This window comes from Myotis yumanensis, unplaced genomic scaffold, assembly GCF_028538775.1.
Source record: "Myotis yumanensis isolate MYYU_CA2020_CCGP unplaced genomic scaffold, mMyoYum1.0.hap1 SCAF_13, whole genome shotgun sequence".
NCBI classification, from domain to species: domain Eukaryota; kingdom Metazoa; phylum Chordata; class Mammalia; order Chiroptera; family Vespertilionidae; genus Myotis; species Myotis yumanensis.
The window spans coordinates 7,990,511-8,013,360 of NW_027223764.1; the positions used below are offsets into that span (position 1 = coordinate 7,990,511).

The 22,850-nt window shown below is 49.9% G+C and overlaps 1 protein-coding gene across 1 annotated transcript; it reads right to left on the reverse strand.

Annotated features, from left to right (window-relative positions):
* Positions 1–8,257: 8,257 nt before the first annotated feature.
* LOC139021708 (inactive pancreatic lipase-related protein 1) lies at positions 8,258–21,955 on the reverse strand. Its single transcript, XM_070432199.1, has 13 exons — positions 21,935–21,955; positions 21,759–21,807; positions 21,086–21,240; positions 20,478–20,603; positions 18,327–18,461; positions 16,942–17,050; positions 15,352–15,471; positions 15,132–15,251; positions 13,570–13,688; positions 12,495–12,624; positions 9,749–9,857; positions 9,009–9,176; positions 8,258–8,378 (listed from the first exon to the last, which is right to left on the reverse strand). Exons 2-13 carry the CDS (start codon positions 21,805–21,807, stop codon positions 8,315–8,317), a joined length of 1,404 nt encoding a protein of 467 aa, XP_070288300.1. The 5' UTR covers positions 21,935–21,955; the 3' UTR covers positions 8,258–8,314.
* Positions 21,956–22,850: the final 895 nt, after the last annotated feature.

Genomic DNA, 22,850 nt, shown 5'->3' on the forward strand with positions numbered 1-22,850 from the left:
TTTTGCAGGCTTTACAAAGAGCCCTATGTAGTGGGAAATATTTTGCAGGAAGCTTGTAGCCTTGAGCACAGTACCATTTAGATAACTCAAACACACCTGGCATGGCAGTAACGAGGGATGGCAGCAGAGCGGCTTGCAAGGCCAGGTAATTGAGCTTCTTTTCCCTATTATTTGAGCAAGGGTGTTTACAGAAGCCAATATTAGCAGAGTTAATTCATAGAACAAAGGACCATCTATGTTTAGTGGACAATTTCAAATAGCAGTTTTTGCAACATGGAGGTTACGGGAGCAAGATGGAGTGCCTGTGCTTCACAGGAAAGGACCCCATTAATCTGAATCTACAGGTTCAGCTGCAAAAGATTGTGTTTCCGAGGTGAGAAGAGGGAACACCAGCCTCCTGTTCAGAATCCCTTCGTAACAGGAGCCCAAGCCCGTCTTGGTGCCTGTAGGTGTTGGCAGGAATGGGGTCTGCAGGTTTGCTGTTCCTGGTAAGCACCTGGGTATGAGGACACCTGTCTCCTCTTCTCCGGGGGTGGGCTGGGTGGACAGCTGCCGCCAAAGGACCTGGACAGAGAACAAAAGCAAAGGCAACCCTTTGTTGAGCAAGAAAGAGTGAAACAAACACTGTTTTAAGAGATAGCTTTGTTTGGAAACCATATAGTTTATTTCCAAAGACTTTCTGAGCTGGGTGGACTGTATTTGACCTCGAGATAAGAAGGTGGAGGTGGCCCCGCCTGCCTCTTCCAGGATCAGGGATCAAGCCTGCAACCCGGGCATGTGCCCTGACCTGGAATCCAATTGTGACCTCCTGGTTCATAGGTCCATGCTCAACCACTGAGTCACACCAGCCGGGCAGAGTTTCTCTCTCTTGCTCACTGAATTCCAGGCGCTCGAGCCTGTCTGGCCTTGTGTAAAGTTTTTGAAAGTGCCCATCCTGGGGTCTTTGCATATTCTGTTTCCTCTTCCCAAAACATACCATCCCCACTCACTTCTGACCTAAGTCAAAGTGTCCCCCCTCCTCCAAGAAGCCTTCCTCACTGCCCAGAGTGGGACCAGTTTTTCCTTTACATTCTAATCATGTTCCCATTTTCCTTCCATGGAACATATCCCAGCTGGTAATTATATTTCAGTGCCTGTTTGTTTAGCCCTTTCCTTGGTGGGAGGGTCGAGGTGTGAATGGTCATTTCTGTGTGGCCAGAGCCTAGCACAGCCCCTGGCAGGTACCTTGATCACCATTGGATCAGGCATTGCTGGAGGAAAGGATGGGACCTTGGAAGCTAATGACTCATGGGCTGGTGAGCTGGGTAAGTTCTAGATCTCTCCTGCCTCCCCCTCCCTGCCCTGTGGCCAGGAGGATGCTTCTGTGGCCTCCCTTGGCCTTGCCCTTGGCCCTCTGGTTGGCTTCAGCCAATGGGAGGCGCCTCAGGGAGCTCAGAGGTTAGGAGGAAGGGTTAGAGTATTTCTACCCAGGCTCCCTCCCATCTGTGCTGGGGTTGGCAACATTGCACTTCTGTCCTGAGGACTGCAGCTCCTGTCAAGCAGCTCCTTCCCATGGCCTCAGCCCCTTCCATGTTCTTATGACAGCTCCCTCCCTCCCTCCGGGCTTCAGGCCACCAGGATGTCAGAGCTTCCAGCTGCTGCTGAGTCCTCTCCACCTCTGTAACTAGTCCCTTTGAGTGGGCCATCTCTTTGCCTCTGGGGCCCCTCACAGGTGCAGCTGGACACTGGACCCCTCCCCCCTCCCCCGCGGGAGGATGTGGTTCAGAGGCCTGGGGTCCATCTGGGGGGATTAGCTAGGCTTTGGGCACCATCCTTTCCTCACTCCATAATGAGGATTTTGGTCCTAATCAGGGAAGGGTTCAGAATTGTGGAGTTCTTGGGTTTCTGGTTTTGAAGCCCACACTAGTAGTAGACAACCTATGCTTTGGTTTGGTTGTAGTTTTTGCCAAAGGTTTAGTACATTATCTTCAAATAGTCAGTGGGTCCCATCACCCATGCCCTCCTGGTTCCCGCCACAGAATAGTCCAGGAATCAGGGAACTGCTCACCTGAGTGGCTTTTCATCTGGTCAACAGCCACCACCAGAGGGCAGAGCTGGGGAGGAAGGGGAGGGTGTCAGTTCAATCCTTGCCATGTCCAGGTCACCAGGCCCTGTTCTACATGCCAAGGGCAGATGGTGGTCACCCCTGTCCTCCAGGGACTACCGAGGCAGATTTGTTCACTATAAGGAAAAACTTTCCAAAGCTTAGAGTCATTGGAAAATAGTTTCTCAGTGGGGTTTGCTCCCTGTCTCACCTGGATAACATTACGACTTGAGCAGAAGCGGACAGATGCCAAGAATCAGGTGAGGGTCAATTAGAGGATCTACTTTCAAGGTTCTTTTCAAATCTGGGATCCTACAAAAAATTTTGGAAATTGAAACGTAGAGAAAAGACTTTCCCTTTCCATTCAAGCAACAGTTACCCGTGGGAGCACACCATCCAAACCCCCCTTCCCAAGGATAAGAAATCACCCAAGAGGTGACAAAATCACAGGTAATGAGAACAAGGTGAGCAAACACATCTGGGGAGTGTAACCCCAAGGACAGGCATTGAGGGCTGAGTGTTGGATAGGAGTTGGGTGGCCTTGGTCAAGCAGGGTCCTGGGAGGAAATGGCAGTGATCAGATCGTAGCTCTCAGAGCAGTAAATGCTCAAGAAATAGAGCATATGTTTAGTCCCACTTTACAGCCAAGACCACCAAGGTCCTGAAAGGTTAAAGGGCTTCCTTTAAGGGCAATTGCAAGAGCAGGCTTTGGTCGTAGGGCTCAACCTCCTACTGTGCTGCTGCTCCCTCCTTTTGAAGGTCTCAGTTGATGACCTCTGAAATGGGTGGAATCTAGACCACTGATGTAGGAACATTGTCCCTGCACCAAGCTGCCCCCCGAGGAGGGCTGGCACCCCTGCCACAGTCACTAGTCTCAGGCAGTGCTGAGCCTACCTGGTCTCTTTGGCAGGGTGGCCGAAACCCGGCCAGTGGGACACCAGGCTGTCTTCCACTTGCCTGCCCATGGCAGGGCCAGCTCAGCTCCCCTCTCCTTTCTGGGGATCCAAGGTTCTGAGATTCTGCCAGCTGTCTGCCCTGGGAAGAAGGGGAAGGCCAGCACCTGTGGGAAAAGTCATTCACTGCCACCTGTTGGCTGTTGGCAGCAGGGTCAGGTCAGGGACTGGAGGAGCCCTGCCAGCTGGCAGAGCAGCTGTCGAGGTGGGGCGGGGTGGGGGGGGGCGGGGGGGGGGGAGGGAGCGATGGGGGTAATTCGGGTCCTCCTCCTACACCCTGGGCCTATTGAAAGTTTGTTTATTCCTCTGCTTCAGCACCTCTTGTATGTGTGCCCTCCGGTACCGATCTTGTCCTTGCCTTGCCCTTGCGAGGCTGCCATCACCTCTTTCTAGGTCCCTGCACCACCCCCTTCAGGTCCTCCTCCCCGCAGCTTCTTCCCAGCTTAATCCTGTGGGTGCTCCCTATGCCCTCCGATGCATGTCTCACGTGTTTGTTCAGTCATTCATGTCTGGTTTTTTTTTTTTTTTAAAAATGTGTTTTTATTGATTTTAGAGAGAGGAAGGGAGAGAGAAAGAGGAAGAAGGAGAGAGAGAGAGAGAGAGAGAGAGAGAGAGAGAGAGAGACAAAGGAAGGAAGGAAGGAAGGTAGGAAGGAAGGAAGGAAGGAAGGAAGGAAGGAAGGAAGGAAGGGAGGGAGGAAGGAAGAAACATGGATCAGCTGCCTCCTGCACACTCCCTACTGGAGATCGAGCCCACAATCCCGGGCATGTGTCCTGACTGAGAATCGAACCTGTGACCTCCTGGTGCATGGGACGAGCTCAGCCACTGAGCTACACCGGCCAGGCACTTATGTCTATTTTTATGAGGCTACAACGTGCGGGGCGCTCTTCCAGCCTTGAGGGACTTTCTTACAACAGTGAGCAGAAGATCCTCCCTCCCTGTCCTCATGCGGCTGATGGGCCATGGGGCACAGACACCGGGTGCCTACAAGTCAATACGCACCTAAAACGAAGACAGCCCCCGGAGGAGGGCCTGCCCCGGGCTATGTCATTCGGGCTTTTTCCAAAGAGAATAACTTGGGGTGTCAGGTGAAGTTTAGGGGGGGTCCACGCTCCCAAACCAGCCGTGCCAAGTTGGCCACTGTTAGGGGTTGGATTATGTTTCTCCCAAAAGATATGTTGGGAGTCCTAACGCCAGGATCTGAGAGCAGGACCCTGTTTGGAGATCAGGAAGGAGGAGTCAGGTCAGTCTGACTGGTGTCCTTATAAAAAGGGGAAATGTGGACACAGTGACGGGCACACAGGGAGAACCCCGGGTGGCCATGAAGGAAGTGAGCTGGTGATGCTTCTCCCAGCCGAGGCATGGCCAAGGTGGCAGCAGCCACCTGAAGGGGAGGCGTCGGCAGCTCTTCCCGGAGATCCGTCGGAGCCAGGCCTGCTCATTCCGGTCTCAGACTCCCCAGCCCCCAGAACTGGGAGAGAACACGTTTTATTGTTTGAGTCATCCAGTCGGCGGCACTTTATTATGACAGCCTGAGGTGACTAATCAGGCCACCACGTGGCCCCTGCCGGCTTCCTTACTGCCACTCCACCACCATATAGTCAGGTCCACGGAAGAAGGACTTGCTGTTCTGGAGTGAACCTGCTGTTCCCTCTTCTGAGCTTCTGCACCTGCAATGCCCCCTGCCAGGGAGTCGGCTGCCTCTCCATCTCCCCTGAGCAACCTGGCCCTGAGCTCTCCCTCCCAGGCCTGCCTCCTGCCCCACCAGGCTAGTCCTCCACCATCCCTCCCTCTTCTCCAAATTTGCTCCTCCAGGTCCCAGAGCCGACTCTCTGCTCTCAAAGCCTGGGACCCTGGGCATGGCGTCCACAGTGTCAGTCCCAGATGCCGCTCCCCACGGTTTCCCGGGCCGGAGTGAACACGTGGATGCCACCCTTGCTGAAAGTTCTCACCACCCCGGACCCTCTCATGAATCTCATTTCATTGCCCATCGACCAGGAAACAAGAGTCTTGTGGCAAATGACCGCAGGAGAGAGAAACTTTGTTTCCTGGGTTAAAACGTGGATTGTCATCAAAACAAAAACACAAAATTAATAATTTCTCAGAGATGAGTAGGCCTACATCCCTGGGAGTGGAACTCCTGATTGAATATCACTGGATACCGTATCCCAGCAGGGCTCCATGTGGGAATCACCTGAAGGCCCTTTAAAACAGCCTGTGCGCAGCCCTGGCTGGGGTGGCTCAGTTGGTTGAGCATCGTCCTTTGCACCAAAAGGTCACTGGTTTGATTCCGGTCAGGGCACATACCCACCCAGGTTGCAGGTTCAATCCCCAGCTCAGCCTCCATCCACTGCCTCTCTGCCTCAGAGCACATGGCCACCACTGGACCTGCAGCCAAGACCCAGGTCACCCCAAGTCATCCAAGGCATGTGGTTTCACTGAGTGCCTATTATGTAGCCCACAGCATTGGGGAGCCTGTTTAAACATTGTTCTCCCCAAGTCATCGGTCATGTCTGTGAGTCTGGGGAGGAGGTGAGACAGGCTGTCCTTGACCAGGGAGAAGGGCTCTCACCTGTGGCCAACCAGTCCCACCCCCTCCATTATGCCTCTGGTTTCCTCTCTGTCCTCACAGTCCTCTCTCCTCTTGCCTGGATATTGCAGGGGCCTCCTCCTCCTGGCTGGCCTCCCAGCCTGCAGTCTTCTTGCAAGCCTTGGCCTAGACCAGGGGTGGGCAACACCTGGCACGCGTGTCAAACATGGCACGCCAGTAACTTTTGCTGGCACGAGAAACCCTCTCTTATAAGCTCCCATTTACAATTGTGAATCTTTGTTCTCAGTGATACATTTTGTTAAGTCTTGTAATAGGAGTAGCCTGACGGATGAAAGTAGTAGCTCATGCATATCTCTGAAGGTCACGAAATATAAACCTGTTGTAAAATCTCTGTCATCAGTGATTCATCCGCAAAAGTCCCACTGATAATATCAAACGGAGTTGTAAAGTTTTCTGTCGGACTATCAGTGTACATGTATACATTAAAAAATAAATGTATTTTTCATCCTCATATACTGTGTTTTTGTTGCTCGAATGAATTTTATTATTTCTTCAAGGTTCTTCGCATATGTACACCTTAAGAGATATCAAGTAGGCATACCATGTTCTCAAAAAATTAGGGTTGGCACACAGAAGAATTTTGAGTCAGAGATTTTGCTGGTTTTGGCACACACTCACAAAAAGGTTGCCCACCCCTGGCCTAGACCCAAGGATGGTGCTGAGCCTTCGCTGCCTTGCTCCTCCCCGCTCTGGGCCACCCTTGCTTTGGGCACTAATCTGCCAGCATTGCGGAGTTACTGAGGCACTGGCTCCCTCCCACTGTGCTCGCCTGGAGAACTGAATGGAAGGCTCTGCTCTCCTCTCCCACCAGAGCCAGCCCAGAGTTGGTGGCTGGTAGCACTCAATGATGGAGCTCTTTTGCCAGCATGGTGCTGCTGTTATATTGGAAACCAGCGAGCTGAACACAAGATGCCTTAGTAAGCCAAATTTGGAGTCTTTATTACACCAGCAGTCTCAGAGGAGTTGCCTCTCAAAGTCTGAGCAAAGCAACATGGAGGAAGCTTTCTCTTTATACCCTTTGGTTTCTTTGTCCCCCAAATATGGACCATACTTCCAGACCTTTTGCGGGCTTTGCAAAAAGCCCTATGTACTGGGAGATATTTTGCAGGAAGCTTATAGCCTTGAGCACAACACAATTCAGTAACCTTGAGCACAACACAATTCAGATAACTAAAAGACACCTGGCATGGAAGTAACCAGGGACGGAACAGACCCTTATGTCAGCAGAGCGGCCCACAAGGCCAGATAATTGAGCTTATTTTTCCTCTTATTTGAGCAAGCGTGTTTACAGAAGCCAAGAATAGCAGAGTTAATTCACAGAACAAAGGACCATCTATGCTTAGTGGAAAATTTCAAACAGCAGTTTTTACAATATAGAGGTGACAGGAACAAGATGGAGTGTGCCTACGCTTCATGGCAGAACTGTAACCAAGAGTCCCCTGCCCGGTGCCCCCCACGCCTACCCTCATCATTATCGCTGTTCATTGAGCACTTGCTCAATGGGAGGCCCTCACTACTGTCGCTCCTTTATCCCTCACAACATCCGTTAGAACTACCGTGTGGGATGGGAGGCCTGGTGGCCAAGAGGGGAGACACTCCGGGGAGGGGTGACTTGCCCAGATCTGCACAGCCCCCTGGGGATGATCACAGGACAGGCCGGGCCACCTTAAAGAATACCCCCCTCCCCGGTGAAGAACACCTGTGTGGGTGGGGCCCACAGTGAGGTCTGAGCAGCTGAGGGCTCCTTGGTGGTTTCAGACCATAAAGTGACAGGAAGTCTCCCTCCTCTTAGAAGCCTTTCGTCCTCAGTACTGAGCTTGTCCGGGGGTGGCGCCTGCCAGGCAGGCGAAGAGGGGCCTGGGAGCCTGTCCGTGCTCTGCAAATGTGCCCATCACAGTCTCTGGATACTGGAGCCCTATACCTCACCAAGAGCCGGGCCACCAAGTGGTCCCATCACCACAGAATTTACCACCACAAAGGACACGTCATAACATGGTCCTTCCCATGTCACAGCATGGTCCTTCCCATGTCACAGCATGGTCCTTCCCATGTCATAGCATGGTTCTTCCCATGCCACAGCATGGTCCTTCCCATGCCACAGTATGGTTCTTCCCATGCCACAGCATGGTCCTTCCCATGTCACAGCATGGTTCTTCCCATGCCACAGCATGGTCCTTCCCATGTCACAGCATGCCTTTCCATGTCATAGCATGGTCCTTCCCATGCCACAGTATGGTCCTTCCATGATCCCTCAAGGTTATGGCAGAGTCAGGGAGGAGATAAGGAGTTGGAGTTAGGGCCCGGCCCTCAGTCCTGAGGGGACTCTGATTCACTTGTGTGCTTGAACAGCAAAACCCCCAACCTGAGCCTCAGCTTCCTCACCTGTCTGATGAAAGGCTTTGCTGAGGCACAAGCACCCATCCTCTCAGGTGAGGAGGGAACAGTGGCCATGAGGACCAAGGAAGTTCGGGGGAAAGGGTGTGTGATCAGAAGTCAATGGCAAGAAACCCAAATATATGGAAATGCTCGGGACATCTGGGAGTTTTAAGATGTTCAGTTCCCAAATGTCCCTGCAGGGGGCAGCTGACATAGAGACAGACTGTGCGGAGATTGATGCATCATTGGATTTTATTGATGTTAACACAGCAACCAAATTGTGCCTGGCGTTTAACAGGGTGTGAGAGTGAGCAGGACGTCTTCTCTCACAGTGTCTGTGCTACAGAAGTTGTACCTGTGGAGAAAAAAGGAACCCTCTTTAAGTGCTGGGCTTGCTTACTTGGTGATTGGACTTGTTCAGCAAAGGGATTTGCTGATTTACAATTCCAAAGCAAGGAGGGAAGCGTTAGGGTTATAGCCTCAGCCAATTACTGGAGAAGTGATTGCCTTCTGGGCTGCCAGTGACAGGCAGCTGGGCTCTAGGACAGGCCAGCTGTTACTCAGAAGTGACCCTGGTCTCTGGGTCTTCTGTCCCCTCTTTTTCTCCACAAGCACACGCAGGCCCTCCACAAACACTGGTTTACAGCTGGGCTCACCCTCGGCTCAGCCACTCTGGGGACCTGGCTGAACAGTATAGTAGCTACAATACATTGAGCTCTTACTGGCTGCAGGCAATGACCCTCAGTGGGATTATCATGAGTCTTACATTACAGGAGAGGAAACTGAGGCACAGAAGACTCTCAGTTAACAAATGGAAGAACCAAGAAGCAAATATCTGATGACATCGGCCTCATTTCTGTGGTAGAGTCCCACCTCAGACCTCTCTTGACCTTGCCTTCCATAACTTGACTTTCTGGGGTGAGTTGTCCCTACCAACAGGAATCTCTGCAAACACCCTTAGGCACAAGCCAGCAAAGATACATACACAGTCTTCTCTTCTCCCTTTTGCACGGTGATCTTGGATGCACCCACTTTGGGGAGGGTGGGGTTTACCACGTGGTTATTCCAAAGGAACTTGACTTTCTGAATGTTTCCCACATCCAGGTCTGCGTCAAACTCATTGGAATGGGTGGAGCCTGGTTTGAGGACCCCCCTTGAAAGAGAAATAGGAGCATTTTCCTTCATAGAAACAACTTCCAGTGACCAAATAAGGCCACGCCGCTCTTTTCCACTCTGAATTAATGAGAGTATTTTTCCAAATTGATGCCCAAATAAAGTGTGGAGAAATGGAAAAGCCAGAAATCAAACCATTATTTAAGTGTTGGTTACTCAAACTCAGGTCAATTTCTCTTTAGAACTTTATTATAGAAAATTATATAATTCCTTCACATTATTTTTTTCTGGAAGAATTATTTATATAGTGACACATTAGCCACTTGGTTTAACATAAGCACATGCTACTAAACAAATTAGAAAGCATGATATCTGGAGTAATAATTAGATTTGTTTTTTTTAAATATGACCTATTGAGTGAGAAAGAATGAAATGCCTGGATTTATAATAGAGGGGGAAAAGTTGTTAGTGGAAGTCTGAAATGAACTTCAGTTCACAAAGGAAAGAATTTAAAATCCATTGACAGATAAAGAGATGATGAGCATTTAAGTGATGGATCTGAAGGCCCTGTACGTCATCAGATGAGATGGGGCGCTAAGATAGGAAATTTACCTGAAGATGTCATATTGGTGAGTGTTTCCCTTATTTCCAAACAGAGCAACTTTGACCTGACCAGTGACCATTCTCCCAGACATTGTGACGGAAACCCCGTATCTCCAGCCTGCACAGGGGATGGAAGAGTTCGGGTTATTCATGCACAAAATACTGGGCCCACATCTCAGAGGCCTGTCTCTGACCCTTACATTGATTGAGGCATCAAAGTGTAAGAGATTGTACGTGTCAATCTACAACTCAACGTAGGCCCTGAGGGGAAATAAGTATTTAGCAGTGTCTCCCTTCAGATCTGCACGGCCCAGTCAAGGGGCCACTAGCCAGACATGGCTGCTGAAATCGAAATCCAAATTAAATCAAATTACAAGTTCAGTTCTGCAGTGTCACTAGCCACATGCTGAGTGCTACATTGCTGCCTGGGGGTAATGCCACCTCTGTCACTGCAGAAAGTCCTTTGGGACAGTTCTGCTCTGAGTGACAGTCCCACGAGTTAAGATGAAAAGAGAAAGGATGGCTTGTGCCCTCACCTGGAACTCTAGCTCAGCAGTGTGGTCCTTAAAGCCTGGAGCAGGCAGGGTCTGTGTCTTATCTCTGTGTCCCCAGGGCCCGGGTAGTGTCCAGCACCGAGTGGGGCTCAGTTGTCACCCAGATTTATACCTGGAATGCTGCCTCTGCCCATGAACACACATACATACGCACAAATCTATATACATACTAGAGGCCTGGTGCACAGATTCGTGCAACAGTAGGGTCCTTTGGCTTGGCCTGAGGGTATTGGGCCGAAACTGGCTCTCCAACATCCCCCGGCGGGGGGGGGGGGGGCGGGGGGGGGGGGGGGAGTGGTGTCCCAGATTGCGAAAGGGTGCAGGCCAGGCCGAGGGACCCCACCAGTGCATGATTGGGGCTGGGGAGGGACTGTGGGAGGGCTCCAGGGCGTGTCCAGCCTGACTCACCCAGTCCCGATTGGCCGGACCCCAGCAGCAAGCTAACCTGCCAGTCAGAGCGTCTACCCCCTGGTGGTCAGCGCGCATCATAGCGACTGGTCAAACGAACGGTCGGACTCTTAGCATAGTAGGCTTTTATTATATAGGATAACCACACACTAACATTATATACATATAACCACACACTCACATATACAAACACACACTCATACACACATGTACACACACATCACACATCCTTTGCATAAACACACATACAGCCCTAACTGGTTTGGATCAGTGGATAGAGTGTCAGCCTGCGGACTGAAGGGTCCTGGGTTGGATTCTGGTCAAGGGCATATGCCCGGGTTGTGGACTCCATTCCCAGTAGGGGGTGTGCAGCAGGCAGCAGATTGATCAATGATTCTCTCTCATCATTGATGTTTCTATCTCTCTCTCCCTCTCCCTTCCTCTCTGAAATCAATAAAAATATATTTTAAAAACACACACACACATACACACATCTTTTACTTAATTCCTATTTGTCCTTCACATCCTCAGAGATGTTGTCCCTGTTTCTCTGGTCAGGGCCCGCCAGGCACAACACCCTTATAGCTGCTGGCTCCGGTTCTGTCTTCGCTGTTGGGCCTTAAATTTCATGCGCAGCATTTCTTGTTCCCTGCACCCCCAGTGTCTAGCATAGTCTGATTTCCATCAATTAATGTTGGTTGAGGAATTAATACAAGGTGTGTGAATGCTTAATTTGTTGTTACTATGGGCAAGTATTTCATGCATCACTACAGCAGGGGAAGAAGGACTGATTAACCAGTGTCTTTAAAAAAATGTACCTGGTGATGGAAATGTCCTATGTCTTGATTGTGGAGGTAGTTACATGATTAGTCATTTGTCAAAACTCATAGAACTATCCAATAAAAAGGGTGAATTTTGCTGTTAAAAAATATCTCAGTAAACCTGACGACTATATAAGGCAGGTTTTATATTCATGTATTTATATAATACAGCCTCGTTTTTACAGTGAAACATCTTAGGGACCCATCATGGGCAGGGTCCATGCAAAGTGACCCACACATGCCCGGTTTGTACCCCATGACCTAGTCCATCCAGCAGGTTTTTGAGAGAAATCACCCCTTTCTGATTCCTATCCACTCTCCACCAGAGTGGCAGCCCCTGGGTGCCAGGTACTGGTGGATGGGGGTTGGGAGGGGAACAGAGAGACTGGAATTGGGCTTCTTAAGGGGCTCAGACTAGCAAAGAGCTGGTAACAAGTAAGTATTTGTTGACTTTAATAGAAAAGCAGGTGTATGTATGTGACATCATCTCAAGAGTAAAGGGGGTCAAATGTATGGTGATGGAAGGAGACTTGACTTTGGGTGGTAGGCACACAATGCAATATACAGGTAATGTATCATAGAATTGTACAATTGTACACTTGAAACCTATTTAATTTTATTACTCAATGTCACCCCAATAAATTTAATTTTTAAAAATGGAAAAAAGGGACCATGAACTGTGGAGCAGTAAAAATTCAGGGTAGATGCCACAGAGACATACAAATTGCTGCTATCGCATTAATTATACTATTTGCTTCCACTCATTTCATGCCACAGAAATAAAATGGGAGAAATGCTGGCTCTTTCTAAATCCCCAGGCGAGTCTTAAATGGGATGGTTTGGGTGGATGTGTCCTTTTTCTAAGATCATAAAAAATGTGTCCATAAATGTTTCAGGTCAGAGACAAGCCCTTTGCTTATAACAGAAACTAAGCTTTCTTTAGCCGGGAGGGAAAGTCTAGGTGCAACTTACGGGCAAAACTGCTGGAATCGCCTGTGTTCAGGAAGTATTTCTGCTCCTCCGGGCTTGCCTTGCCAGCAAATTTATCGGCGTAGTGGCCCATCTGCGGGCACCCTTCGTCTGGGCAGGGGAAGCACTTGTTCTAATGAGAAGAGACACATCAGGCTGTAAGGAGTGAATTTGTTTTTTTAAGATCCATACGTCCAGGGGAGCAGTTGTCCTAAAGTCTGAGCTTCTTCATTTGTAAGCAGAAGGGGACTGGAAGAGATGATCTGGAAATTACCATTGCAAGCCTGGGGCACATACATTAGAACTGCTTGGGGAGCTTTAGAAAATAAGGATGCCTATATTTAGAAAACACTGGGCCCGTGTTAGATCAATTACACCTCCAGGGAGTGATGTGCTGGTAATGATTAACAGACAACTGCGGGACAAAAAAAAACACAAAAAACCCCAACCAATCCTGATTGCAGTGTTTGCCAATTTCCATGGTGTAAATACTCTGACGGTGGCCATTTTCAGGCTACCAACACAATGTCGCTGAATGGGCAGTGGGAAGAGACTGCTCCCACCGGCTCTCATGAGCCAGAACAAGCAGGCTCCAGAATGCCATTCCCTCCATCTCTCCCTTCGCTGCTGGCTGCATGAGCACAAAGTCCCGGCCTGGCATTGAACCCCAGCATCCGTCTTTCCTCCCACCACCACTTTGCACCTCATGTGAATTCACCTCTTGTACATTCTTCTATTCTTGCTCTGCCCTTTCCAGACACGGACACTCCTTCTCTGCCTTCGAAATGTGATTTTACAGAGTCAAACATTGCCTCCTGCAGGAAGCCTTTCTAGATCTTCGAATGGACTGCTCTGTTCTCTGATTTTCCAGAGTCTTCCTCACCCACGTGACTCATCTAGAGTGCTGGCCAGCGTCTGCCTAAAGCTTTGCTTCCCTCCACCCTACAGGACCAGGAACTCGGATGGGCCAGTCCAAACAAGGAGAGGAGGGCCAGAACCAGGAGAGCAGGTACTGCAGACTCCAAACACAGCTGGACCACAGTCCCACAGTGGGACTCGGCGTGGGGCAGTAACTCACCGACTTAAAGGCCCTGTAGGAAGCGCAGGGGTACGCAGTGAACCCATCCGGATTGAGGATGCTGTCCGCGTAATACTTGTAGCTTCTTAGGTGATTGCAAGCCACAAAGTCCTTGGTTCCTGGGGAAACAAATGAAGAAGTCCACACAGGTGGTCAGGGAGCTGTGGCAGCTTCTCTGCCTCTCCAGGTGGGATGGTTCCAAGGTGGGGCTGTATTTTCAGAAATTTCAGATCAGTCCCAAATCCAGCCACATTAATGCAGTTAGCACACAGAGGGTGCTTTCTGTGTGCTGGGCAGTGGTACTGAGAACGTCGCATGGGTAGTCCATGTCCTCCTCACCCTTCCTAGGAGGTGGATACCATCACATCCCTAACTGCAGGAAGAGCTATAAATGACACACTCAGATTTCAGTTTAAAGCTTGCAAATGGCTGAGCTGGGAAGTAAACCCAAGCCCATGTGGTTCGTGAGTCCACGCCTCTACCCTCTGCCATCCTGTGTCCCAGGCACCAAGCTGGAGGTCCTTGAAGACACAACCAGATGTGACATTGACCTCCTAGACATGCTAAAATCAGAGTGACAACATGCTCATGCAAATGAAGAGGAGGGTTGAGTAGCTTTAGGTGGCTGTATATGAGCATCCCTACCACTCTCAAGCATCTCACTCCTTACAATCCTCCTTGGCTTCCATAACTCCTGCCAAGGGACAGATTCCTACTTTCCAGGCCTGGGCTGAACTTGCTTGGCCATCACTGATGGAGAGTTTAGGCTGCCCTAACCATACAAACCCTCACAAAGCTATAAAAGACAAACCTACAAGTCTTATCCTTAATATTTGCTTTGATAGTGTCCATGCTTGCCAAGCCATTTCGATTGAATTCAATAAAAATCTTTACTCATTAGATCTGGTCAGATCACCAAGGGTTTTGACCTCTATGATGCCAAATGATGCCTCTGGCTGAAAAACTTGCCTCTCCACTGTACTTTTAACATTAAGTACGGAGTCAGAGCTGCATCTGAAGAATGCCCTTTGTCCCAGGGCTCTTGATCAATGACAAAGACTAACCACCTCGAATAGCCCAGTCTCCCAGCTAACCTTCCTCAGGTGTGATTGCTCTCATTCTTGACTCAACACTGAGGAATGGTGACTCTCACTGTGCAAATGGAAACGGAAACGAAGCCAGTTGCATAAGCTTGAAGCATACCACTGACTCCCAAGGGAGAAACTAGCAGACAAATTCTCTTGGAGTCAGGATGTTTACTTTTATCGTTTTCCCTTACTTTATTATGTGTATCTACCAATTTATTGTTGGAGTTAGAGCTTTAAGCAACGGTTTGGTAATTCTTTGTTGCTTGCACACTCCAGGACATCCACAACAATGTTTCATGGAAGTACAAAATCAGCAGAGCTTAGATACAACAAATGATATATAGCTATAGTTTTCAGAATTAAGGTCTAGAAGGGGGGTTGTATATTTAAAGAGCAGAGTGTTTTATTTGTTAAGATCTGCTGTGGGAAAGGCGCTGCTCACCCCAGGAAGGCAGTGTGCCAGTCTGGCTTTACCTGACCAGATGCCGTCCAGGTCCACAATCTGTGACAAAGCGTTCTTCTTGCACCCCGGCATCTCCTCTCCTCCATTGGGGAAGAAGTCAAGGTGACCTACCAGTTGACTGGTTCCAAAACCTGAAACGTGTGGAATAACAATGAGCTTTTTTCCAGTGCACGGCTCTCCTGGGTAAAACCCACCTGCACATGCACACGGCTGGAGCATCATTGGCCTCACCCAAGGAGGGGATCAGAGGAGCTGCATCCGTGTGAATCACGTCCACAAAGGCAGCATCGGAGGGATCAAGTCGGACCTCTTCAGAAGTACCCTGGAAACTTGCTTCTACCGGATCCAACCCTAAGAGAGATGGTCAGTGCTGCAGACCACAGGCCTCGCTGTGGTGGCCACAGGACCGAGATGTAAGGCTGCTCAGCCCATGCACCGTCTAACCAAAGGGGTGCCACAACCGGGAGGTGTCCAGTGCCATGGCCACCTGGACACAGAGTCTCAACTGCTCATCGCAAGAGGGCTCCAGTGGCATGGAGAGGGAAGGGCAGATGAACAGAGACATTTAGATTTTTTCTTTGGAGCAGGGATTTTTTTTTCTACATCAGATGCTCTCCTTTATTTATATATCTTTCTTCTTCAACATTATCTTTCACTTCCCAAATTTGAAGCAAAAGGGGGGGCAAAGCCTTGTGGTATTGTAGATAAGAACAAGATTCTGGGACTGGGTTGCCTGGCTCCAAGCCCTACTCGGCTACTTCTTGGGCAAGTTGCATGACCTTGGGTGAATCACTTGACCTTCATTGTGCCTCTGTTTCCCCACTTACAAAATGGGGGGAATAATGGCATCTATTCCACATGGTTGTTGTCAGATTAAATGAGTTAATATATGGAGCATTAAGTGCCTGGCACACTATCATGGCTGTATAAGGAAAATGTTAATTATTATTTTGTCTTGACTATAGTTACTTCTTGGAAGGGCTCTTGGATTTGTCAACAGTTTTTTTTGAAGGTTTGGTCAGAGCAGCCATAAAGGCATGAACATAGCTAGTCTACTAAATAGAAAAGGGAAAGTCCTCACAAAGGTAGAGACTTGTTTGAGCTGAATGACAGCAAAACGGGGTCTGAATCTCAGTTCTACCTCTAGTTATGTAACCTTGGACAAGCACTCACTTTCTTGAGCCTGTTTCTTTGGTTCTGAGGATTAAATGAGAAGGTGTAAAGCACTGTGTGTAGTGTTTGGGGATAAGTAGACACTTAAACTATGCTAACTATAACAATTATACTATTATTATTATTATTCAGATATCTTTTGTTGCTATTGTTACAATGTGAAGGCTTTGCTTGGGCTATAAAAGGATGCTTTTGGCCTGTTGCTGGCTGGGTTTCTTGTCCCAGCAGAGACCAGGGAAGCATACTTTTCATGTTCTATTCTGCCCTTGATTTCAAAGAGCAGGGGAGAGAGGAATGACAATATGGACCCTTCTGAATTATACCAGCCCACGCTCATACCAGCCTAACTCTGCCTTTTCCCGGGTGCCCAGTCCTGCTGAGCAGCCCACATCACCAGCAACCCACATCATCAACTTGGTTTTAGAGAGAAGGGACAGGGGCAGAGGCAGAAGTAGCAGAGAGAAACAAAGAGGAATGAAACAAAGGCTCCCTGTTCCCGGGGGGCCTCCTGAAATGCTTGGAGCAAGCTCCCTGCCGCGGCCAAGGGGGACAGTCTCCTTCGGGCCAGTTGTGAGCTGGGCTGCAGTCTTGTACCATGTCGTGGGATTACTGGGGACAAAACCCAGGGCCCTGCCCCTTGGGCCTTACCGGTGATCCTGCCCAGGCCTGGGGTCCTGCTCCCTGCCTCTCCGGCCACGTGGGCTCCCAGGCTGTGGCCAATGAGGTGAACTTGGGAGGGTGAGTAGCTGTAGTTTGTCTGCAGAGGGAAGATGGCATTTTGAGGACATTTCTGTGCGATGGTTTTTGGGACGTGCAAACCTGATACTGTGACTCCTCTGCTGAGGCCTTCCGTGGCTCCCCCTCCCATTGGCATCAAGTCCAAGCTCATTACCAGGGCCTCAGAGTTTTCCTGACTCAATACGTATCTTTCTAGACTCTTCTCTAAGCGAACCCTTTGGGGAACTTTCAGGACCTCAAATATGTCACAGTCTCTGACCTCTGGGCCTGGTTCTGAATTCTCTTCCTGTGGTTATCCATCTCCCCAACTACTTGCCCAGCTCTCGTCCACACAGCTCACATCAGCCCCACCCCCGCCCCAAAAGGATCAGCTCGACCCACCCACCTGCTTCCATATAGCCCGGGACCCTCCCTACCAGAACCTGACCACACTCTATTGTCAAGTCTCCACTATAAGCTCCTCCAGAGCCTGGGTCCTCATCCATCCTCTTTACCTCCTAGCACAGCTCCTGACCCTGTACCCCCAAAGTAGTGGATGAACAAACATAACATAGAGGTATGAGGTGTTGGCACACGTTGGTCTCACTGATGTTCACCCAAATATACTCGTTTATTGGTCTCCAGTGCCTCTAGTACAAACACCCCGGCTTTTGATTGCTGCAGGGGTAGTTAGAACCAATTGGTTCTTTCATAGACTCTTGAAATATAAGACAGAAGTGGCTGGGACCTTTATCTGATAGACAAAAGAGTCACTGAAAATTAGGGACTTAGACAAAGAATTAGGGAAAAGGAAGACCAGGGCAGGGAGACACAGCTGAATTCATTGTGCAGAAGGGGTTCCCCACCATCAACAGGACTCCCAACAACGGGCCAGTGGAATGGTACATGCTAACTGTACACAGTCCTTCGGCTCCACTGGCTCTCCCCGGAGAAGCTGTTTCCCCCAAACAGAGCCCACTTGGTATAGTGGGACCCCTGGAGCTAGATGGTTGGGTCCAAAGATAACTCATATTCATCTGCTCTATGAGGGGGCAAACCAGTTAAGCTTTCTGGGCCTCAGCTTTCTTGTCTGTTCATCGAAGGCAATAAAAAGCCCCCAGTGTGAGCTCTTAGCGCTTACCCTTCCTCCCAGAAAATCCACTCAGGCGAATTTCAGAGTTTTCAAAGTAAGACACGAGGAGAAATATCAATTCTTTCTCACTCTTCTTTAAATCTCTAATGCCAGCGGCATCTTGACCCAAGTGAGACCAGGGCCCCGCCTGCTTCCTGGGCGGCCCCGCGGCCCCTCCACTCACCTTGAGCACATCCAGCATCTGGGCCACCTGGGCGCCCACCACGCGCACGTTGTTGACGGCCTGCGAGTAGGTGGTCTGCGAGCCCCTCTTCCAGTCCACGCAGATGCAGTTCACCTCCTCCACCTCAAACATGTTCTGGTGGGAGACAGCAAGCGTTATTGTGCGGGCCCTTGAAGCCACATCCAGCCAGGGCTCAGGGACCAACGCTAGCAGCTGCGACTGGCCGTGCCCTGTCCTGGCCTGGGTGGGCGCTGAGATCAACTAGACGTAGGGAAACCAGGGTGAATGCACACAGATTCTCTCTCCAGCTGCTAGGAAAGCTGGCCGCTCCGGTTTTCTCCCCCCAAATTCAATAAGGCTGCTTCGGTGGGGGGAACAATTCCATCCCTCACGGAGCCCCATTTGGAAAAGGGAAGGCCTCACGTGCAACCTCTGGGGGCCAGTGTCTAAATGTCCTTGTGGGTCTGACCTCGAGGGGCCCTTTCAGCCTCTGGGCAACGCTGCTGCCAATCGCCGGGCTTGCCTTCAGCCCAGCCTGCTGGGCCTGGACTAAGTTGGAAGATAGAGGGAAGCTTTACTGATTTTAGGGTCAGGAAAGCATAGAATCTCATGGAGTGAACACATGCTGAACATATTTGAGAACTAGAACTGCCCTGACTTTAAAGAGGTTGAAGAATTCTGAAAGGAAAACTTCCTGGAGGTTAAAGGAACTGGTGTGTCCTTAGACGTCCCACCAGGCAGTGCGCATGGCCAGCTGGAATTTGAAACGGTCCTATAGAGACAGGAAGCATGGAACAGACTGAGGGGCCTCAGAGGGAAGGTGGGGGAGGGTGATGGGCGGGAAGAGATCAACCAAAGAACTTGCATGCATAGATGCATAGCCCATAGACACAGACAATGAGCCGGTGAAGGCCTGGGCGGAGGGCGGGGATGGGTTAGAATAGGTCAATAGAGGGGGAAAGGGAGCATGTGTCATACTTTCAACAATAAAGAGTAAAAAAAGAAAAGAGCCCTACCCAGTAGGGCTCAGTGGATAGAGCATCAGCCTACGGACTGAAGGGTCCCAGGTTCGATTTCGGTCAAGGGCACATGCCTGAGTTGCGGGCTCGATCCCCAGTGTGGGGCATGTAGGAGGCAGCGATCAATGAGTTTCTCGCATCATTGATGTTTCTATCTCTCTCTCCCTCTCCCTTCCTCTCTGAAATCAATAAAAATATATATTAAAAAAAGAAAAAAGAAACAGCCCTACAAATGTAAAACCACTCTGAATCTTTTCATGTCTATGATACGAATATGTGCGCTCACACACACAGGGATACAGGAGGTTATTCCGCAGGACTTTTATTTTTAAAGCAACTCTGAGGAACCTCTGGAGAACTGGGGGCACCAGCTATATCTTACAGTTTATACACTAAAGTACTTATTCATGGTGAGACAGAGAGTTAAAGGCCTGGAAAACCAAGGGCAAACACAGAATGCCTTCAATTTTCTGGTTTGTAACTTTTCCTGGTGGCGTTATAGATCAGAGTTACTAATGGTATGTTGGGTAAATGCTTCGGTGCCAGAAACATAGACTGAACCAGTGTATACACAAAAAGAAAGGAGAATAGTATATTCTGTGTGTGTGCCTGTGCACACGTGTCCACGTGTGTCTGTGTGTTTGCATATGTATGAACACATGAGTATGTTTGCCTGCTGCCTGTTCTTCTGACCAACAGGTGCTATGTTACATACAATTTGGGCAGTTTCTATGCTGTCCTTTTAGTCACCAGCCAATCTCAGTTTTTCATTCTCACAGAAATGGCCCTAGCAACACGTGCCTGACTCTCAGGGATGGGGGAAAGATCTGAACGAAAAGAACAGAATTCCTCCAGACAGGATTTCCAAGCACCCTCACTCGACAACAGGGCAGCAGACAACACTTAACCTTGATGTAGCCAGAAGCGAGGAAGCATCTGTCCACATAGTAGGTGTCATCGTGTTGGGCTCCAGATGCAGTCCAGTGGGAAGGAAATTCTACTTTCGTAAAGAGGAGCTGAATTGCATTTTGAGCTCATTTACTGCGACTGCTTAAAGGGATGCAGGGACGTTGGCGGGACCCAGTGGCAGCGGCTGGCAGAGCGGGGCGTGGGGACGGGAGCTGGCCCCTACCTTGCACATCTTCAGCACCCAGCTCTCATCGCCCTTGTCTATGAAGCCGTGGATGATGAAGCGGGTCTTCCTGTCTGTTTGAAAATTCGATGCCTCAATCGTTGATGGATCAGAGAGAAGGAGATTCTGTGACAAACAGAGGGATTGCATGTTTTTGCAGCCCAACCACTCAGGACTGCCTCTCTCTTCCATTTCCTACTTGTCCCAATGCGATAGCCTTCCAAAATGTAGCACAAAGGCCACCTCTTCCACGAGGCCCACCTTGACCTCCCTTTTCCTGCCCCACCTTCCCATGTCAGGACTCACTGCCTCCACTGGGTCTGGGTCGTGGCTCAAGGTCTTACCTTTCACAGAGTTCTTTGGTAAGCTCACTGCCCAAAACTGAGTCCCATAACCAGCTAGGGGTTCAGGGGAATGTGAGCCATTCATTCATTCAAGCCAACTTTTTACTGAAGACCTACTCTGCCCAGGCCTGAGGGTGCAGCTGGAGGGCTGGGGTGGGGCAGAGTGTTATGGAGGAGGTGGGTACAGAGGAAAGAAACTCCTGGTGTGCGGGGTGGCACAGCCCCTACCCAGTGACAAGGATGTTGAAAAGACAGCGGCCTCACCTGGAAGGTGTCTGGGTTCTCGTTGGTGTAGAGCAGGAAGCGGGTGCCGATCTTCTCGGGGCTCCAGGGAAGGACTTTCAGGGGCCTGATGACAGTCCCACCCCAGGGCTCAGAGTCGGAAAAGCAGCCGAGCTGACCATAGCAGATTTCTTTTCCTGTGGAGAAAGGGTGGCTTACTCAAGGGTTAACTCTGGAGCTGGGAGCTGGGACGTCACCGCTGCTCCGCCTGCCTGGGGACAGTCTGAAGACCGTGCAGACGCCCACCTCTGCCCCACCCGTATTTTCTTGCCCCCAGTGCCACCTTCTGGTCCGGGACCCGTACCATTGAGTCAAAGGCCTGTGTCCCAGCTCAGCTCTTCAAATATATTTATTTAACTAACGTGGGAATGGGCACTGGTAAGTCAATTTGTTAATTCAAGGAGGTGTTTAATGCTTTCCCTAGAAAAGGTCTGGCCTAGGGCACCCCCGGCATGAAGGCAGGATGCTGGGGAGATGCTGCAAAGCGGGTCCCCCTCATACTGGCCTCGCTCCCAGGCAGTGCCAGCCCCAGCCGCCTCTGTCTGGATCTGAAGTTGCCCCCAGCTGCCGGAAGCCCTGTCAGGTCTGTGTCTCTGGCCGGAGCTGAGACGTGGGGCTCCAGTTCTCCCCAGGGGACAGGTGTGCTGTTTCTCACCTTGGGCTGCTCCCAGCAGAAAGAGGGCGATGGCCCAGATGCTCACCATCTGCAATACATTCAGATGTTATCAGCCTCATCGAGTGGTGCCAGGGCAAGGAGCAGACTCGGGGATGCCAGGCTATTCTCCCGGCCTCTCCTCCACAGATCGTGGGAGAATGGCAAAGGGGACTTACCCTGTCAGACGGTCCAGGCTTCCTCTCCCTCTGGAGCCAGTGCCCGGCCGGCTTTTATACCCCAGCTTTATCGTCTGGACGCTGCCTCAAGGAAACAGCAGGTGATGATAAAACATGCTGTGTGCACTTAATAGTTTAATCTGCACAAACACACAGAACGAGGTGAATAATCGTGGTCCAATCTTTCCACAAGCCTGGGCAGAGGAAAGAATGCTTGATTAAAAGGGGGTCCAAAGTCCCCAGCTTTGTACCTATGTACCTGTGCATGTACTTGTGAGCCAAGTGGGCCCCACTTTCTGATTTTCTATTGCATCACCAAGTGGTATGCAAGTTCCAATGAGGTCACAGCAGCAAACTGGAGGGCAGCATTTCCCACTGAGAAGAGATGGATGCGCCCCCACATAGGTGAATGTAAAGGGGAGTGTCTGATTAAGAAACACCTCCTCTTTCTGTTTCTCTGTCTCTGTCTCTGACAGTCTAGTGATACCCAAGGACATGAGCTTTGGAGATAGATTCAACAGCCCCACAATAGCCTCTGACGACAATTCCCCATTAACTACCTATCCCAGTTATCTACTGCGTTGTAATGAACCAACTCAAAACATAGTGGTTTAAAACAACAGCATTCTGGTCGGCGTGGCTCAATGGGTGAGCATCAACCTATAAATCAGGAAGTCACGGTTTGATTCTCGGTCAGGGCACATGTCTGGGTTGCAGGCTTGATCCCCAGTGTAGGGCATGCAGGAGACAGCTGATCAATGATTCTCTCTCATCATTGAATTCTCTATCTCTCTCTCCCTCTCCCTTCCTCTCTGAAATCAATAAAAATATATTTTAAAAAACAATAGCAATTATTCTATTATCTCATTGTAATTTTTAAAAAATATATTTTTATTGATTTTTAGAGAGAGAGAAA